At 37.3% G+C, this 18,361-nt stretch overlaps 1 protein-coding gene across 2 annotated transcripts in view; it reads left to right on the top strand.

Annotated features, from left to right (window-relative positions):
- ano5b (anoctamin 5b) overlaps positions 1 to 17,261 on the top strand; it is a 31,177-nt gene extending 13,916 nt beyond the window's left edge. For both annotated transcript variants that reach the window (XM_012850731.3, XM_012850730.3), the window contains 18 exons: positions 2,239 to 2,343; positions 5,382 to 5,450; positions 5,632 to 5,916; positions 6,050 to 6,169; positions 6,955 to 7,064; positions 7,158 to 7,292; positions 9,039 to 9,144; positions 9,661 to 9,721; positions 10,025 to 10,176; positions 10,822 to 10,896; positions 10,986 to 11,211; positions 11,305 to 11,483; positions 11,565 to 11,662; positions 12,416 to 12,546; positions 12,729 to 12,934; positions 13,037 to 13,218; positions 14,553 to 14,658; positions 14,746 to 17,261. In XM_012850731.3, coding sequence (XP_012706185.1) covers positions 2,239 to 2,343; positions 5,382 to 5,450; positions 5,632 to 5,916; positions 6,050 to 6,169; positions 6,955 to 7,064; positions 7,158 to 7,292; positions 9,039 to 9,144; positions 9,661 to 9,721; positions 10,025 to 10,176; positions 10,822 to 10,896; positions 10,986 to 11,211; positions 11,305 to 11,483; positions 11,565 to 11,662; positions 12,416 to 12,546; positions 12,729 to 12,934; positions 13,037 to 13,218; positions 14,553 to 14,658; positions 14,746 to 14,970 — 2,571 coding nt within the window. In that variant the 3' untranslated portion in view covers positions 14,971 to 17,261. The remainder of the gene's footprint in view (positions 1 to 2,238; positions 2,344 to 5,381; positions 5,451 to 5,631; positions 5,917 to 6,049; positions 6,170 to 6,954; positions 7,065 to 7,157; positions 7,293 to 9,038; positions 9,145 to 9,660; positions 9,722 to 10,024; positions 10,177 to 10,821; positions 10,897 to 10,985; positions 11,212 to 11,304; positions 11,484 to 11,564; positions 11,663 to 12,415; positions 12,547 to 12,728; positions 12,935 to 13,036; positions 13,219 to 14,552; positions 14,659 to 14,745) is intronic.
- The last annotated feature ends 1,100 nt before the right edge of the window (positions 17,262 to 18,361 follow it).

The following is an 18,361-nucleotide window of genomic DNA, read 5'->3' as shown; positions in this document are numbered from 1 at the left end:
ACAGAGGACCCAGTATTCAGGCCGGACAAGCAGAGGAGTGAAAAAACAGGTTTATTGGAGGTGATCTTGACAACGTAGGGGCAGAGCAGGCTCAATGGTCAGTATGGGAGTCCAAAAACCGGTACACGAAAAGCAGTCCAAAAACAGGCAGGAGTACGGACAGGGATAAGGCAACCTCGGATAATCCTAAGGCAGATTCGGGTCGGTAAAACGGGTAAGCAGTCAGACAGGGCAGGAAAAAATGGTTCAGGATTCAGGCTGGCTCAGAAGTAAAAAAAGAGGCAATTGGGTAACGTCAACAGACAGACACAAAGAGAATGCTGGACAAAACTCACCAAGGGCTCATAAAGACAATGATCTGGCAGAGTGCAGGAGACAGAGGCAGGTTTAAATAGGGGAGTGAGCAGGTGAATTGAGTAGAAACTAATTACAGGAAAACAGGTGGAACTAATCAGAGGCAGGGAAGTGACTGACAGAGAACCGAACTGATAAGTTGGTGACTGCTGACAAGGGAATGACAAACTGATTGGGTGAAAACAGGGAGGTGAGCTGGCAGGTGAACAGAACTGAACTAAAAGCTTGCAGAACCCTGACTGATAATATAAAATGAAGAACAAAAGCAAACCACAACAAAACTCAAACTATTCCATAAACCAAAACTAAAACAGAACCTAAACCTATAAGACAGAATCGGTAAAATAGAAAGTAGTACAAAACAAACCAATAACAAAACTCCAATCATGACATGCACACTGTCAGCTGGGCAGCTTAGTTAATCGAAGAGAAGAAAAGGAGCTTCTTCATACACTGTTCTATCAGCATTAATAAATGATTTATGTCTATTAACTTGAAAGTGAATTAAAAAGATTTCTTTGAGCAAACTGGACTTTTTTTTTAAAGAGACGGTGACTTCCTGTTTTTCTGCTGGTTGCTTGGCAGCCTGAAAGCAACAACAACACGTGAAGCTTTTTCCAGCCTTACTGCTAGCTAACAAATGCTTTTTGGCTTCTTGTAGGCGAACAGGAAGACTTTTCAGGATTTGAAATTCCACTCTTAGTCTATCTTAATTTAGTCTTTCTTGTTCGCCAAATCCAACAGTTGTGAGTGGAGTGGAAATATTCCCTTCTTTCGTGTCACTAAGCGGTTTGACTGCGTTTGCTTCATGTTTCAGGGATTTCCTAACTCTGGCTGACATGAACTATTGCTGAGTCACAAGACTTTTTCAGTCTCAAAGAGATCCTTTCATGACTTCATCAGCGAGACAGAAATAAACGTCAGCAGCTCAAACTGGAGTCTCCTGCCAGTTAATTCCCACTCAGGGCATCCTACTGACTAAGGGAACATAAAGACAATAATAATATAAAATGTTATGTTTCTGTCAAGTGAGAGTTGAGGATTAAATGCTTAATTTTAGATATTTACGAGTAACAGTGAAATGGAAGCTGATAGCCATAACCCCCCTCACCGGGTTATTAGGAAGTGTGTTAGAGGGTGTCAGGAGCTGATAAACAAGCTGGGTGGAGTTCAGTAAACTGCTGCATTCGCTTCTTTCAGACATGAAAACGTACAACAAATCTATTTTAACTTGCCATGGTGAGCAGCCGACGTTTCTGAAACATTGGCTCAGAAGAACATTATAAGTTAATAAAGTTTTTACTGCAACTATGAGTTAAGGGTTTAACAAGTTTATAGAAGTTGTTTTCAGTTTTTTTTAATGGTTTGAAATGAAATCTTCACCACTGACACTTCTGTTAATAACTCATGTGTTCACCATAAACTGTTAAACCATGGATAAAAAATACTGGCTTTTAAAAGTAGTACATTCACAAGTAACTCAAATTATAAAGTAAAACTCATACATTGTACAAAGTTACTATAATTTTTTTTTGTTGCAAGCATTTTGTAGTTACGGTAAAGGACCATCAGTTTAATCGGAAAGGTTAAAGTTTAAATGGTTTCTGCAGCAGTCGATTTAGACACGTCAAATGTCTTTTTTTTCCCCCACCATGAGTTATTTTTGTGTAATCACAGGCTGGAATTGTACAGCGCTTGGCCTTTTCCTGTGCGATGTGGCCCTTTGCTCTCAAAATGTTTCTCAAAGAAATACTTAGGAGTTTTCAAAAAAAAAAAAGTACAACAATTGTATCAAACAGTTTATATCCTCCAGTGTGAACAGAGGTTATTGTTTTGTTTTGTTTTGGTTATTGATGGCAGTCTCTGTTATCGTTTCTCTTTCAGACAGAAGGGCTGCGACCAAACCGAGACACGGTGTTCTTCAGGGACGGCGTTCGCAGAATAGACTTTGTTTTGTCTTATGTGGATGACAAAGATGAGAAGAAACAGGTAGGTTTTTATAACGGTGTTTCATTACCTTGACAGCAGATCTACAGCGCTGCCATTGACCAACTGTGAAACAGCATTACATTATTACACAATCCATACCCAGAAACAGTCCGCATGCTCAAAAGAGGAAGTGAGATTCTGGATTTTGACTCATGGCAGATGTGATGGACTATTGTTTTAAAATGTACATATATAAAAAAAAAAAACTACAATGATTCATGATGTATTAGATTGTTTTGCGTAAAACCGAGGAATGTGATAGAAAAGTCAAGTGGCTGACAGAGGAATACAGACATCGTGAGCATCAGTAAATACAGTTTGGCTTCTCTGTTTACAGGTCAAGTAGACTAAAAGTCATTGGTCACATCTGTGGTAGACAATACAGAATAATGTTTTTTTTTCTTTTCTTATAAGGAAGGAAACATGCTACACATAAATATAATAAAAATCTGGTTGTTTTATAGGGTTATAACTCAAAGAATCCAATCTTTTTTTGTGACATTGTTTACATTTTGAAGCCATTGAACAGTCAACACGTTTGGTTGTTATCTTGTAACTGTCGTCTTATGTGTATTGCATGGGGAGGGATAGATGCAATGAGCACTAAACAACTTAGGAACATAACATGCAGGAAGAATACCTGCATGAAACAGACAACCAAAAACCCACTGTGAGTCAAATAATTGTCAATTACTTACAGTTGGTTTCTGCTGCCACAGAAGTGACCAAAGATGGCTTGAAGAGAATTTATGAATTTTTACACCAGTAGTTCACTCTGGTTACACACAAGAATTTCCGATTAAGTTATCGTTCCGTTTTCATATGTTTTATTTACGTTTAACTCTTTGTTTTTTTCCTCCGTTTTTTCATGTGTATTTAGGCAAGGCAAGTTTATTTAAAAAACACTTTTCAGTTGTAAAAAAAGGCTCCAAAAAGATTGATAGAAGCAGAAGCAGGGCAGATACGAGGAGGAAGAGTGCAAAGGAGAGGAGAGAAGGAAAGGTGTCCACCTTCACCGAGAGCAGGAAGATGATTTACCATAAAAAGACCATGTGACCATGGTATGATATTGCGCATGCGTGCAATGAGTAAACAAGGAAAAAAAATTGAGCCCACAGACATATATTATATATACAACGTTATAATGACTTTATAATGCATAAATACAATCATGGGTATGATGTTTATTCTTACCCATGAAAGGTAATGCAAGTAGATCTGGTTTGTTCTCTGAATTGGTTGGTACAAATCCGTGCACAACATGAATAAAGCATCTCGCTCCACTATGCCGCCTCCAATATGGCAGCAATGTTGAGTTAGTGCTCAATGAGGCGTCTACGTATATATGTCTGTGATGGAGCCGTGCAAATCAGCAATGGCCAGCGGAGGAGTGAAATGAAGAGTAACACTAACCCTGTAGATCGGGTCGGTCTTAGACCATGCCAAGCTGTCACTTTACAGTTCGGTCTACCGGCTCTTACAGTAGTTGCGTAATTGGTTCCCATTTTGCTTTTTGATAGCTCCGCAGTACTGCTGTCAGATGGCACAACAATGTTTATGTCTGCTGATTACACTTTGGCAAAGTTCCTTTTAGTCTCAAAAACGACTAAGTAAACACTATTGGGACGAACGCGAGGCGTATATTGTTATATTTGAAGATGTTTTCTGTTTATGGTCAAAATACACAACTAGACCCCTTTAGGTGTGAAACAGAGAAAAATGTCAATGAAGTGCACACGTTTTTCAACATAGGTGTGTATAAAGACCAGGTATATTTTTAATTAGGATTGTTTTATAAGTCTGTTGTTGATATATTGGGTATTTTGTCATATTTTGCTTCAAAAGAGTAAAATTATGGTCAGAACCTGACCTCACATTGTGTGATCATTGTCAAAACTTTTCAGCCAAGAAATTACTCAAGTAAGAGTAACTGATCAAAACAGCTGATGATTTAATATTTATTTATTTAAAAATATAAGGTTATGTGCATATCCTGGTATTTTAAAGACAAAAAAATTAAAATATACAAAGAATAAGATAACTGCAAACTAATTTCAGGCAGAAGAACCTTTTCTAACTCATTGTTTGAGGATTAAAGTTGAAATCAATACTTACTGCAGTTAATGTATGTACAGTGTGTAGAACAGTGCAATTTCTACTTTTTGCTGTACATTCATTTGATTTCCAAATGGCTCAATGAGCTCAGCAGGTAAATTTTTTGTTAAAACAGGTATGTTCTTCATTCATGAAGTTACTGGCTGTTGGTAGAGTAGCCAGAAATCTTACTCAAGTAAGAGTAGCGATACTTGACTAATAATAAAAGTAAAAAGTAGAGTGCAGTAAAACTACTGCTAACATTACATATTGTAATATAATAAAGAGATTATTCAATTATTAATGTAATTTTACTGTCTTACTGTTGCACTACTATTATACATGTTATAATTTCACGAATGTTGCACTATTTTGGCCTTTGAGAGCCAAAAGGTTATTCAACTATAGTCACCCATTCCAGGTAGGCAATAAAAAGTTATACTACCCTAAGTAGTATGCAGTTCTTCATATATACACACGCATCAGTTTCAAACAGATGGTATCGGTATCGGCCAATACTGCACAGCCAGGTATCGGGTATCAGTATCGGGAACAAAAAATGGCGCAACACTACTAGTTATTACCCACCTCTGGAAATTTCACATTAGATTATGATTGAAGGCTTGGATATTATTTTAAAAATATTTTAAACAGAGAAACAGTCAGTGAGAACCCGTTTAACATGGAGTGGGGTAAAAACTTTTACAACTACAGGTGTATATATATTTAAATGTGCAACTCAGGTTTGCTTTATGATTTATTTAATCCGTTCTGTCAGATATGTTAGTCAGCCTTTCTTTCAGGATAACATATATTTAGTAAAAAAACTACATTTGCACTTTGACAAAAAAAATAGACTTACTTGCAGTGGACGTTATTAATGAACCTGCTTTTTAGTTTCTGAAGATACTAAAAATAAGATTGATGTTTATGTTTAATCTCAGGAAAGGAGGAAAGCGTTTGAGGCCAACCTTGAAAAAACTGGTCTGGAGCTGGAGACAGAGGACAAGTCGGTAAGGAGTCCCAACTGTGGAGTACCAGCGCCACCTAGTGCATGTTCTCTGTAGCGCATGAACGTAAACTGAACCTCATCTTAAAGGGATTGTTCTGTGTCTGGCACATATCAGCTTTGGTGTGTAAATTACAGATTTTCCTCTGTCACGTTTTTTGCTGTTGAAATTATCCCCCTATTAGGAGTCCAAAGACCAAAAGACATACTTCTTAAAGATCCACGCTCCATGGGATGTGCTCGCCACCTACGCTGATGTCCTGAACATCAAAGTTCCCTTCAAAGAGAGCGACATGCAGCACGGTCAGGACGTCCATCTGAACTGGCTGTCCTGCCCTTTCCGCCTGCCTGACCACATCATGCACCCGCAGACGGACTACTTCACCTACCCCTTCGACAAGAATAAGGTGGACTTCTTCCTCATCAACGACAAAGAGACTTTCTTCCCTCCATCCACCAGGAACAGAATTGTAAATATATAAGAATCCTGTTGATTTTTGGTGATCTGATTGTTAACGCTGGGAGATTGGGTGGGGATGTCTGTGTGTTTAAGCATGTTGTGAAAATGTCTAACCTTTCTTAAAATATCTTCCTTGCGATGAGGTGTTTTATATCCTGGCTCGTGTTCCGTACTACAGTGAGGGTCGGATGGAAAGAGAGAAGACGGGCATCAAGCGATTACTCAGCAATGGCACCTACACCGCAGCCTTCCCCCTTCATGACGTAAGGCAGCAGCTTCCAGATGCTGAACAGTTATTTTCTGGGTTGTTTTCTTTCAGATGTTTTTCTGGTATTCCATTCCAAAAGTTGAATTTCCCTTTAATGAAGTGAATCTCGATTGATTTTGATGGAAGCTCAGACTAACTGTGAAGCTGTAAAACAAAACCTCACCTCATCTTCAGCGTTGTAGCAGACACCTGAAGGTTTTGGCTCAAGACTGATGGTTATTTGAAATTGTTCAAATTCTCATCCATCTTAACAAAAACTCCTGTTACATCTGAAGAAAGTAACCCCAGATTCACAAAGCGGCCACTGCTGTGTTTCATTGTGGTCAAGGTGCTCTTTGTTGTTTTTCCTCAAAATAAATTTATTTTGAGAAATTGTGACTCAAATCATCTAGTTTAGTTTTATCAGACCATGACACGTTCTCCTATAAGATTTTAAGAATATGCAGTCCTTTTGGTCCTTCCTGAGAAGTCAGAAATATCCAGCTTGGACTGCTGAACTTCATTTACATTCAGTCCGATTTAATGTAACTTAATCTGATTCTTTAGATTCAATTATAAATAAAAATGATCAGAAGAATAAGATGAATACTAATTTAAGAATGTGTACAGCTATGTTACACCTCAACTCAATGCAAGTGTTGTTATGTTTGATCTATTGCACATAGCAGCAAACCAGGGAAAAAAAAAAAACATTGGGTTTATGAATGCAGTGTAAAGGTTCTCTCATTATTTTAACAGAAGATCATTAGAGTTAAGTTTTGATGTGCATCTGGTTTGCAGTGTCGATACTGGAAAAAAAATACAAAGTGTGAGAGTGAGCGCTTCAACCTGTACAGTCACTGGGCGGGGTTTCTCTGCTTTTACAAAGAACAGCCTTTGAACCTCATCAGGTAACCAGGCAGCAATTTTTACAACATTCACACCTGATTTTACATATGTATACTTTTTATGTATATACGTATATATTTCCTTGTTTCTTGCAGGAAGTATTATGGAGAAAAGATCGGGATCTACTTTGCGTGGCTGGGCTTCTACACTGAGATGCTGTTCTTGGCAGCTGTCATGGGTGTTATATGCTTCATCTATGGATTGCTCAGCTATGGAGACAACAAATCAAGGTAAATACTCTCATGGAAGAGCAGACAGAACGTGGTTTATATCTGTCTGCCTCTGGGGAAAAAAACTGCCCCTTTGCCAATTTGCTCCCCTGACTTTATACAGAATGCCTCTCATTATCCATGGTGTATCTGTAAACAACCTTTTTTCACATCTTTGTACTAAACTATTGCATATGAGTTTATCTCTCTGGGTATTTTTGATCTTTAAGATGTAAAAATATCTCCAAATAATTTTTAGTTGCACTGGTTAAGGTCGAACCCTCATTTGGAACAGTGTTTTATTTATTTAAATAAGACAATTGATTAAACTTAACGATAAGTCAAAATAACTAGGATGCTTTGCTGATGATGGGTGTTTTTAATTGAAGATATGTAGCTTTGTGATGCTAGACGGTAAGTAAAATATAGAAAATTACTTTAAAACACCGGTCATTAATCTCACCAATCGACAGCAATAGAGCGGTTCTTACGTAAATGTGTCAAGTGACCAAAAAGTACTTTCATAAAGGGAGCTTAAGTTTTTATCACATTCTTCGGCATTAGAAACTCTGGATCATCCTTTATACATGTTTTGTTTCTCAAAACTATTGGCCCTAGATCCCTTGAAACAAATATAACACAGATTACTCAATATAAGGTCTTGATTCTGACAGTGAGCATAAACATTTTTCAGTTTTATGTTTTCTTTTATATGTATGTGAGATTGCATTTATTAAACAGTTTTTATTTATTAACCTTCCTTGATGCAATGGAAAACAGACTATTTAGCCGCACTGCATGTGTGCTTTTTATTTATAAAAAGCTTGTTGCATTAGATCTCTGGATGCATGGTGGCACAGTTGGTAGCGCTGTTAGCTTGCAGCAGGAAGGTGACTATAAGTTGCTCTTAGGCGTGAGTGTATGCATGGTTGTTTGTTCTGTGTGTCTCTGTGATGAACTGGTGACCTGTCCAAGATGTACCCTGCCTCTTGCCTAGTGACTGCTGGAGATAGGCACCAGCCACCCTATGACCCTTTACGGATATAGACAGATAGATAGATTTTACAACAGTTGATTTTGGATCAATGTTTTAGATCTACAGGTTTCCATCACTGCTTAGTCAATGCGTGGTTGGATTGTTTTTTCTTTATGGGTCTTTTCTCCACACTCCTCTTATATTTTGTATTGCATCTCTACTTACCTTTATGATGTTTTAGTAAATAACAAGTAAATAACTTGGGAACAGAAGATATGTGGTCATTTGTTTTACCTTTTCACCTGAATCACCTTCACTGTTATTTTGGTCCGTATCAAAATCACAATTGTTTCAGGTGATTGTTGACCAGCTTTTCAAAATCTTTGAATTTGTTCTACTTCAGAAACAAAGTAATAGTGTATTTGCAAACTGGAATGTTAGAAATAATGCTGCTAAAACTGTTTTGTTGTCATTTGCATTGTTTTTTTTTTTTTGTTGTAAGCTAGAGCCAAATTTGAGACTGAAAGAAAAATGTTAGTATTTGCAGAGCCCTGCTTCAACATCATTGATATTTGGTAACATTCATGCCATCACTCAGTGTGGGTCAGTAATGTTATTTCATATCCCGTTAACCTTCTACAATAAATGTTTATGCATGGCTTCAGTTTAACTAGCAAGTATCCCCATGTGAGGTTTTGCAGCACACAGCATTGATTTAAATTGTTTAGTCAGCCAATTTTACTTTTATATATATGTACAGAGGCTACAATGTTTTATCTTTCTGTGTTTAGCAAAGAAATCTGCGATCAAAACATCGGCGGCAGCATAGTAATGTGCCCTCTCTGTGACAAAAAGTGTCCTTTCTGGACGCTCAACTCCACATGTCTCTCGTCCTGGGTAATCCTTTTTCTTTGTCGTATTCAAACACATAGGCAAAGGAAAAACTGTTTATAGTTTTTAATATTGTGTTAAATACAAATATAATATTCAGCTGATCAATATTGTCTAAATTTACCCATGAATCAAACTGGATAAATAAAATAAAACATCTCCAATGAAGAAGTTTGGAAATTGTCTGATTTAAAACAGAAAAAGGTGTGAAGACATCATTTTGAAAGTGGAACATATTTGTCAAAGAGAAATTGTTGCATGGCTGAAGCTGAAGATTTGATATGTTGTCTTTAGGCTATCATCAGCTCAAGTTAAGCTGCTTAATGTTTTTCTGTTGCTGTAATTGACTTTGCCAATAAACAATGTCTTATCAAATGAGTTTAAAAACTAGGATTAGATTGAGAACAGCAAACAGTGTCTTGGTCAGATCACCAATGACCTGCTGAGTAGCCAGTATGTCTCAGTAATTGTGCCAAACATCTCTGCTTCTCTATGGATAATTTTTATCATTCTGTCTTCCAGCAATCCCATCTGTTTGACAATGAGGGAACAGTATTCTTCGCCATATTTATGGGGATTTGGGGTGAGTGTCAGGAAATCCAATCAAATTACCCCCCAGTTTGAGCCTCTTCTCACTAAAGGATTACCCTTTAACTAAACTGCTCCAGCAAAGCATGCCAGGACAATTATGATGTTAACTATCAGCAGCAGGACAGATCGCCAAGGACCTCGTGTCGGCTGAAATCCAACACAATTTCTATATTTTTACAGTGGCCTAAAACTACAGCAGAATAAAAATACACAAATGTACATACAGACTAATTTTGCCTTTTCTTTTTTTTCATATTTTACTAACGATGTGTTTTCATTTGAAATGCTTGGACAGTAACTCTGTTCTTGGAGTTCTGGAAGCGGCGTCAGGCCCGGCTCGAGTACGAATGGGATCTGGTGGATTTTGAGGAGGAGCAGCAGCAGCTTCAAATCCGCCCGGAGTTTGAGATCAAATGCACAAACCGGAGAAAGAACAAGATCACTCAGGTGTTTTATACCTCAACCTCAAGCACAACAAATAAATAAATCAGCCTGCTTTTTGCAAACATAAATATAATGGCATAATTTAAAAAAAATTACAGTATTATTTTGATAAGAAAATGTCTGAACTCTAAATGATTTGTGGACGACTAGGCTAAATTTGGTGGATATTTGGTTTAAATTTAACACATTTTTTTATGTTAGTTTTAAATGTTTACTTGAAGTCTAAATGTAGACTTATTTTATCCAATATTGACAGGCATTAAGAGAAAAACAACAACATTTAAACGCAACATTTAGAAATGAGTCCATAATATGTCTATGCATAGATGTGATTAGATGTATATATGTCTCAAGAGCTAGGGTGTTTAGACCACCACCTAAACTTAAAAATGTGTCTGATTTGCAAAACAAAGTGTGTAAATCGTGCAGAAAAGCCAAAATGCATAAACTGAAACTCAAAAACAGCTGTATGTGGTGTTAAAAACGTATTTAAATAAGTTTTTGTTGTTGAAACATTGCAATAATGACATCAATAGGGGGGAAATGTGATACACCCAAACATCTTTTTAGCCAAGACATTGTTTAGATGTATTTTCAACAAAAAAATACTCAGAGGGAAATGTGCTAAAATTATCAATTTTTTTTTAGGAAATGGAGCCATATCTTCCTGTCACGAGCAAGTGTGCACGTTTCATTTTCTCTGGAACCACTGTCATACTCTGGGTAAGTAAAAAAAAAAATCCCCATCCCCATCCAGTCCAGGTTGCCACATCCCCTCAGCTTTTTTACACGATGCTTGTTGCTCGTCGTAGGTTTCTTTGATTGTGGCCTGTATCATTGGGGTGATAGCCTACAGGCTGGCTGTATATGCCGCCTTTGCAAGCATCATTAAGGATCCAATGAGGAAGATCCAGCTGGTGGGGCGATTCATCACGCCGCAGCTCGCGACATCTGTCACCGCTTCCTGCATCAATTTTGTCATCATCATGATCCTGAACTTCTTATACGAAAGAGTGGCCATCTGGATCACTGATATGGGTAAAGAGATTAAACCAGTTTCACGCAGAATTCATCATGGCAGACCTATTTTTATTTTAGTTTTTGCTGAGTTTGTCATTTGCTTCTCCGCAGAAATCCCCAAAACTCACCTGGAGTATGAGAACCGCTTGACGATAAAGATGTTTCTGTTCCAGTTTGTCAACTACTACTCGTCCTGCTTCTACGTGGCCTTCTTCAAGGGGAAATTTGTGGGTTATCCTGGCAAGTACTCCTACATGTTCGGAAATATGACCAAACTGAGGAACGAAGAGGTGAGTCTCTTGGCTCACTGCGGAGCTTCTCATCAAGTGCCTTCTTGGTTTCGTATGGAATAAAGATGCTCCTTGTCCTAGTGTGATCCTGGTGGCTGTCTGATAGAGCTGACCACGCAGCTGGTCATCGTCATGGCTGGGAAACAGCTGTGGGGGAACATTCAGGAGGCGCTGCTGCCGTGAGTCCATCAGCTCTTACAGTTTGTCAGCGTCATTCACATTTTCTGTCTTTCATGTACAAAATTCATGTAAGGAAAAAAATAATGGACACATTTAACAGTTTCAACATTCACAAGGGAAACTGTCCAAGGTAAAACTTATTGAACAAGAAGGGCTAAAAGCCTTTATTCATCAACTCCTAAAAAATATATTGACCTTAAACAGAAGGTATAGAGTCTCTCAACACTCTGTGACATACTGAGACAATCGGCATCCAAATGTAAGACTTAATAGGAAATTAACCAGAATCAAGTGAAATTGTTTACTGGTACTATTGTAAAAATAATATTTTACTTGATAAGATATGTTTAAAGAAAAACCAAACCAGAGCTTGATAACAAAAAGATTTTCTTTTTCAGAAAAAATATTCCAAGGCTAAGCAAAGGTCAAAATATACACAAATCCAGCTTTTTAATATCTATTTGTTCATTCTATTTCGAACAGTCCACCAAAGCAAAGTTATAATTACATATTCCTCAGTGTAAATAGGTCCACCCTATTATATTTGGTTAGAATCATGTGATGTAAATACAGATCCAGAAGTTTTTTAACGCAAATGCATCACCTTAATTAGTGAATATGTATAAAAAAGGGGTATGGAGAAGAAGAACTTAAATTATTAGAATTATGTCTCTCCATCCTCTAAATTTCTAATGTAATTGCAGACTGAGCTTGGACTCAACACATAATTTCTCTTCACGGCTCGTTGACAGGTTGATGCGCAACTGGTGGAGCAGCAGAAAAGGACGACACAATCCAGTCAACCATTACAGTCGCTGGGAGCAGGACTACGTCCTGCTGAACTTCAGCCAGATTGGCCTTTTCTACGAGTACCTGGAGATGGGTGAGACACAAATATACAAACAGGATACACGGCATCCAAAAGGGATACCACTTGAAAAGAACTCCCGTTTCTGCCTTTTGTTTAAATATTGCTTTATTTGTGAATGTCTCCAATGTTAGATCAATAAAGCCTATCTTATCTTATTTATTTATTTTTAATGGCCTCTCTTCACGTCTTTCAAGTGATCCAGTTTGGCTTCATCACTCTGTTCGTGGCCTCCTTCCCGTTGGCCCCTCTCCTCGCTCTGTGCAACAACATCCTTGAAATCAGGGTGGACGCCTGGAAGTTCACCACCCAGTTCAGGCGACCGGTGGCATCCAAGGCCCGCAACATCGGAGCCTGGCAGGAGATCCTCAATGCAGTGGCCATTTTGTCTGTTGTCACCAACGTGAGTTTGTCATGTTTCTACATTTTCCTGCATTGTTTTTTTTTTTAGCAGTTTTAAGCATCACCTATTAAGTAAATTAATGAATTAATTATTTTTTTACAGGCTTTTATCATGGCCTTTACGTCAGATATGATCCCTCGTATGGTATACCTGTACGCCTACAGTAAAGACGCCAGCATGAGCGGCTATATCAATAACAGCCTGTCAGTATACAGCATTTCACAGATACATCCAGACAACATGCCTGAGGACTACTGGCATGATAACTCCACCTCCACCTGCAGGTATTGCATCTTTAAACGCTTTAGAAAGAGTGTTTTTTGTGCTGCTTCACAGGCAGCACAATTTAAGATGGCCTAAAACTGTGATATAGTCTTAGTAGGTCCACTTTGTTTACTTTCTTTATGAAGCGTGGATTTGCATATTTCCCTAGATCATGATTAGTCGCATGTGTTTTGTTTTAGGTGGAGAATAGAAAATGATCTTGATGCATTTCCTTGATGAATCTTGGGTTTTAAAATCTAAATTTGGTTCACCTGCTTCTCTCCAGTTCATTTATCCATTATGACGAAAGAGCTGGAAAATGTATTTTTGTTATATTGTATTTTATTGGTTCCACAGCTTAGCTTTAACCTGAATTATTGGAGGGGAGGCTTTCCACTGCTTCTTTCTGCAGGAACATGTTGTTTCATTAATGTTTACAATCCATAGTAAAACAAAACCACTCTTTTGCGAATTACTTTTACCCTATAAACATAGTTCCCCACCTTATAACAAAACCACAAACCTCCATTTATTTTACTGTTTTGTTTTTTCTTCTTTTTTTTTTTTTTGGTTGTAGATGACAAGCACTAAGTACTTGTGTTGTGTAAGGTAAATTATTCATCGTTTTCCCATTTCTTTAAGAATTAAATAATGGAGTGAAAGTGTTAGAAAACAGTTGTGAACAAAAAGCATCATGAAGAACAAGAAATGTGTGAAGAACCTTAAAGCTGGGTTAGGATATCTGACAAAATCCCAAGGTTTGAAAATCTTACTGAGTGCTATTCAGTCTATTATCCGAAAACCTAAAGAATATGACACAACGGCTAACTTAGCAAGACATGGCTGACACAGCTGACAGGCCCTATGAATTAAAGCTTTAATCAGAGAAGCAGTCAAGAGGACTGCCTCTGGAGGAGCTGCACAGACCCACAGCTCAGGTTGGAACATCAAGACTACAATGCGTCGTTCACTCAACAAGCATGCAACTGAAGAGTGATAACATGGAAACCGATGTTAAAAGAAAATAAGTAGCAAAAGTCCCATGCAAGATTTGTCAAAAGGCCATCAGCGGGACACAGCAAACAAGCTGCTCTGATCAGATCAAACACATAAATATCTTTTTTGACCTGCAAGCAAAACTCGGAGTGACCCTAGACATGGAGCCAGAGCTCCAGTTCAACACTTTAGTTTTTCTTTATTGATAAAAATATTGAAACCATGTGTTAAAGGATTATTTTAACTTTTAGAAGCAGTCTATTGGTTGATGGCGCTCAACAGGGCAGACTTAGTTAATGTTTTCTAAGTGTAAACATTAATAGTTCTGCAATGCCTCTCTGATTGTTGGTATTTGTAGATATCGAGACTATCGGTACCCTCCGGGCCATGAGAAGCAGTACACCCACACCATGCAGTTCTGGCACATCCTGGCAGCCAAGATGGCCTTCATTATTATCATGGAGGTGAGGAAACACAGCAATATCCTGGGAGTAAATCCTGGAAGTGTGCAATATGTAAGTCTTTACCACCCACCATGTTTTCTTCTACAGCATGTGGTCTTTGTGGTGAAGTTCTTCGTCGCTTGGCTGATACCAGATGTCCCATCGGATGTGAAAGCACGAATCAAACGGGAACGTTACCTGATCCAGGAGTACCTGCACAAGTACGAAGTGGAGAGGCTCAAGCTCCAGCTCAGCGCCAGCTTCATCACAGAGCCTCAGTCAGAAACTTCCCTGACACCGGACAAACATGAAGTAGTCTCTGAGTGTTCATAACCTGCATGACACCCTTCAAACAACCTAAACCAAGAAAAAAAAACTAATTTCACAGTTTTTTTGCAACAACTTCCATTTTATGGAAGGAAATACTGTTTTTCCTTAAATATAAGTGGGCCTTATCACTTTTTAAGTGGTGCTCGTAAGTTAGGATGCTCTCATGGAGGCATTGGGAATAGTAAGGCAAGATATTAATTTACATTTTGTTTAAGTACACTTTTTTTATGCCATAGAAAACTTTGGAAGGGGTCTGAAAAGAAATCAAAAGAGAATGCACCTTTTACCTGCAGCTTATTCATTTCCCTGAAATATGCCCTTAAATCTTTCCAAGTCTGTGACCAAATAACTCCTACATGAGTTGATGAAGTTTGATGTGATCTTAGACATGTAAACTAAAATGTAAATACATCTAAAGATGTGATTATAATGTTATTTTTATCTTCTGCAATGTAATATGAAGGACTTATTTATTGAAGAAGGTAATGTTCATTTGTTAATGGAAATGTGATCGGAAATTTTCACAGTGAAGCTGTAAATGTAGTAAACACTCAGACTATATAAATATTTGATTACATGAGACCGGAAACACAAAGTAAAACAGGCTTATTCCCTGTTTTTCCTTTCAAAGACGTAGCTATATAATGTTCGCCATCTCTGATTTATGGCTGAGCTGTAAGATTCTGGTTTTCTATGATGTTAGGGTGTTTTATGTTTAGAGAAAACGTCTTAAAAACAGTGCATTGAAAAACCAAGTACCTCCTATTCAGTGCTGCTGTGATTTTATTCTAAGTGTTCAGCAGCTCCAGACTTGCCTCCTAACTTTTACATTTATCAGTTTGTTCCGGGACCATTTATAGTTGCCAAAAAAAAAAGAAAAATGAAACATGAGGAAATGTTTGCAGAGCTGTACAGATTTTTGTTTTTATGGATGATTTTTCATTTAATTACCGCGTCCTCTGTGTATGGAAAAATGTGCATACAATAAATCTCACATTGTAGTGTTTCTGTAAAAATGAGCAGTTACAAGATTCACTTTAGATATTATTGAAACCTTTTTTAGTATTCTGGTGTGTATACCAAATTCAGCAATTATGTGTCAGATAGCTTCAACATTACATTATTACGTTTCTGGTATAAAACAGCTCCAAGTTACACTATTTATCTTTTTGCAAACTTTTGTTGTAGATATAAAGACACATTTCTTTGTAATGAACTCGCTGATTTTGTTTCGCTTTGCAGTGTTGTTGTATGCTTGTTTATCATCTTTCTCTTCAGATTGGTTGATATTTTCATAGCCTTTATTATTCTAGAAATAGCCATAAAAAATGTGTGCCTATTTAACATTTCTTTGGAAAACTCAGTCACCAGGCAAGATTAAACTGCTTTTGCATTTTATAGTCAGCAGATTTCAAAGCAGTTTAGATTCATCAAAGTAAAGTAGATTTATGCTTCTGCATATTGTCAGATTTCTTTGTTTATAATCAATTCTGTGTTCATCTGCATTTAATTTTTCTTATCAAATGATTTTTCATGGCATCGAACATCTAACCCCTAACCCTAACTCTTTAGTCTCAGGATTAAAACTTGTTATACACAGCTAGAGTGTGCAGACGTGATCATGCATGTTGCATGATGATTTCCCTGACTGCAAACTGCCTTAAACATATATGTTTACTTGTTTTTTTATGTATGTAATGAAATATGTCTTAAACGTACTCTGTCTCCTTTTATTTGCTACAGGTTTTTTTTTTTTTACTTGCTATCTTCTTGTTTTCTTTGCACATATTGTAATCAGTGTACAGTATTGTTCCCTTTTTTTTTAGTTCACTGTAACTTGTTAAACAGGAACATAATCTCTTAAAGAGGGTATTTGGTATTGTGTGTGTTGCTGTGAACTAACAACTGGTGTTTTTTTTTTGTTAATACAAACAATGAGAGAATAAATCGCTTGCTAATCCTTTAAACTGCATCATACATTTAATAGCCACAAAAACTCCCATACCATTACTTGCACACACACTTAAATGTTTAATAACATTATAAATTTATGATTAATTTTTTAACCTAGAGAACACAGTATAGACAATTTTATTAAAGAATAAAAAATATTGGTTCATCCAAAGACATAATATGCTTACTGCGCCAGCTCCTCTCATTGATTATACTGTCTTTGTTTTTTGTCCCTTTGTCTGTGTAAATGTCAAATCGTGCACTTGAGCTACTTGCATCTCTTTTCCAATGTGTTTTTTTATACTGCACATAGTAAATAAACTATGAAGCTGTAACTGTGAGCTCAGCAAATTTATGTATATTTTCAAACTTTACACTAAATGCTTATTCGATTTTAGCAGACTAGGTGGTGTGTTTTTCTGCGCTCAGTAAGGGTGTAGCCTAGGGAGAGCAACTCACTATATAAAGTATAATCATCAGGCAGGTACTTTTGGCAAAATGGACTAAAATTGGGATGCAACTGGCTCAGAAAGGTAGAAAATTACAAAAAGTGTTTCAGAGGGATGTAGCACTCATGAAATTGCTAAATTGCCTCCATGATCCGTGATCAGAGAACTGTCAAACATTTTGTTGCAAATAGTCAACAAGGTAACAACAAACATGAAGAGGATAAACAACAAGAACAGATTAGAAAAGAATCAAATGTGAAACTGCCAAGAACCCATTCCTTTGCAGTGCTGTTATATCTAAGAGCTTCAACCTACCTGAAGTGCTCAGGGTTTAGAGACATGGTCATGGTAAGGATGGCTGAAACCAGACCACCACCGAATAGGGCACATATGATTAAATGTTAGCACCTAGCCAAAACATATTTTATAAAGAGATTTTTCAGATGAAAGCAGCTTAATGTAATGGATAGGTAACAGGCATAGAGCTCTACTTTCAATCAGATGGGACCACGGTAGAGGCTAAGGATTAGTATGGGCTCATGTTATCTAAGATACAACAGTTGGACATTTTCTTTTTGAAGATGGACTGGACATCAACTCCCAAAGCTATATTTAGTAAGAAAACGCTCCATCCACATCTCCAAAGTCCTCCACTGCATAGCTAGCCTGTGAAGAAAGATGGAAAAATAAGGACAAGATCCATTTCCTCAGCTGACCTAAATCCTGACTGGAGCTTTTTTGGCCCTTGTTCAACGTGAGTTTTGGATGAACCAAAATGTTTTAGTACATTTTGAGTTGTTTACATCAACTAGGGAAAATATAAAAGTGATATGGTAAAATGGTTTATTTTGTGTGATGCACAATAATCGCACAATATTTGTAGACTCAAACATTATCCTGAGATACACAATACCTTACTGCTTATAATTATTTTTGCAGTGACTATATGTTGAATAATAATATTGATCTTTAGCACTACAACTTTCCTGGTG

The sequence above is a fragment of the Fundulus heteroclitus genome, unplaced genomic scaffold (genome assembly GCF_011125445.2).
Source record: "Fundulus heteroclitus isolate FHET01 unplaced genomic scaffold, MU-UCD_Fhet_4.1 scaffold_38, whole genome shotgun sequence".
In the NCBI taxonomy this organism is placed as follows: Eukaryota; Metazoa; Chordata; class Actinopteri; order Cyprinodontiformes; family Fundulidae; genus Fundulus; species Fundulus heteroclitus.
This window is presented reverse-complemented; position numbering and strand designations above follow the sequence as displayed.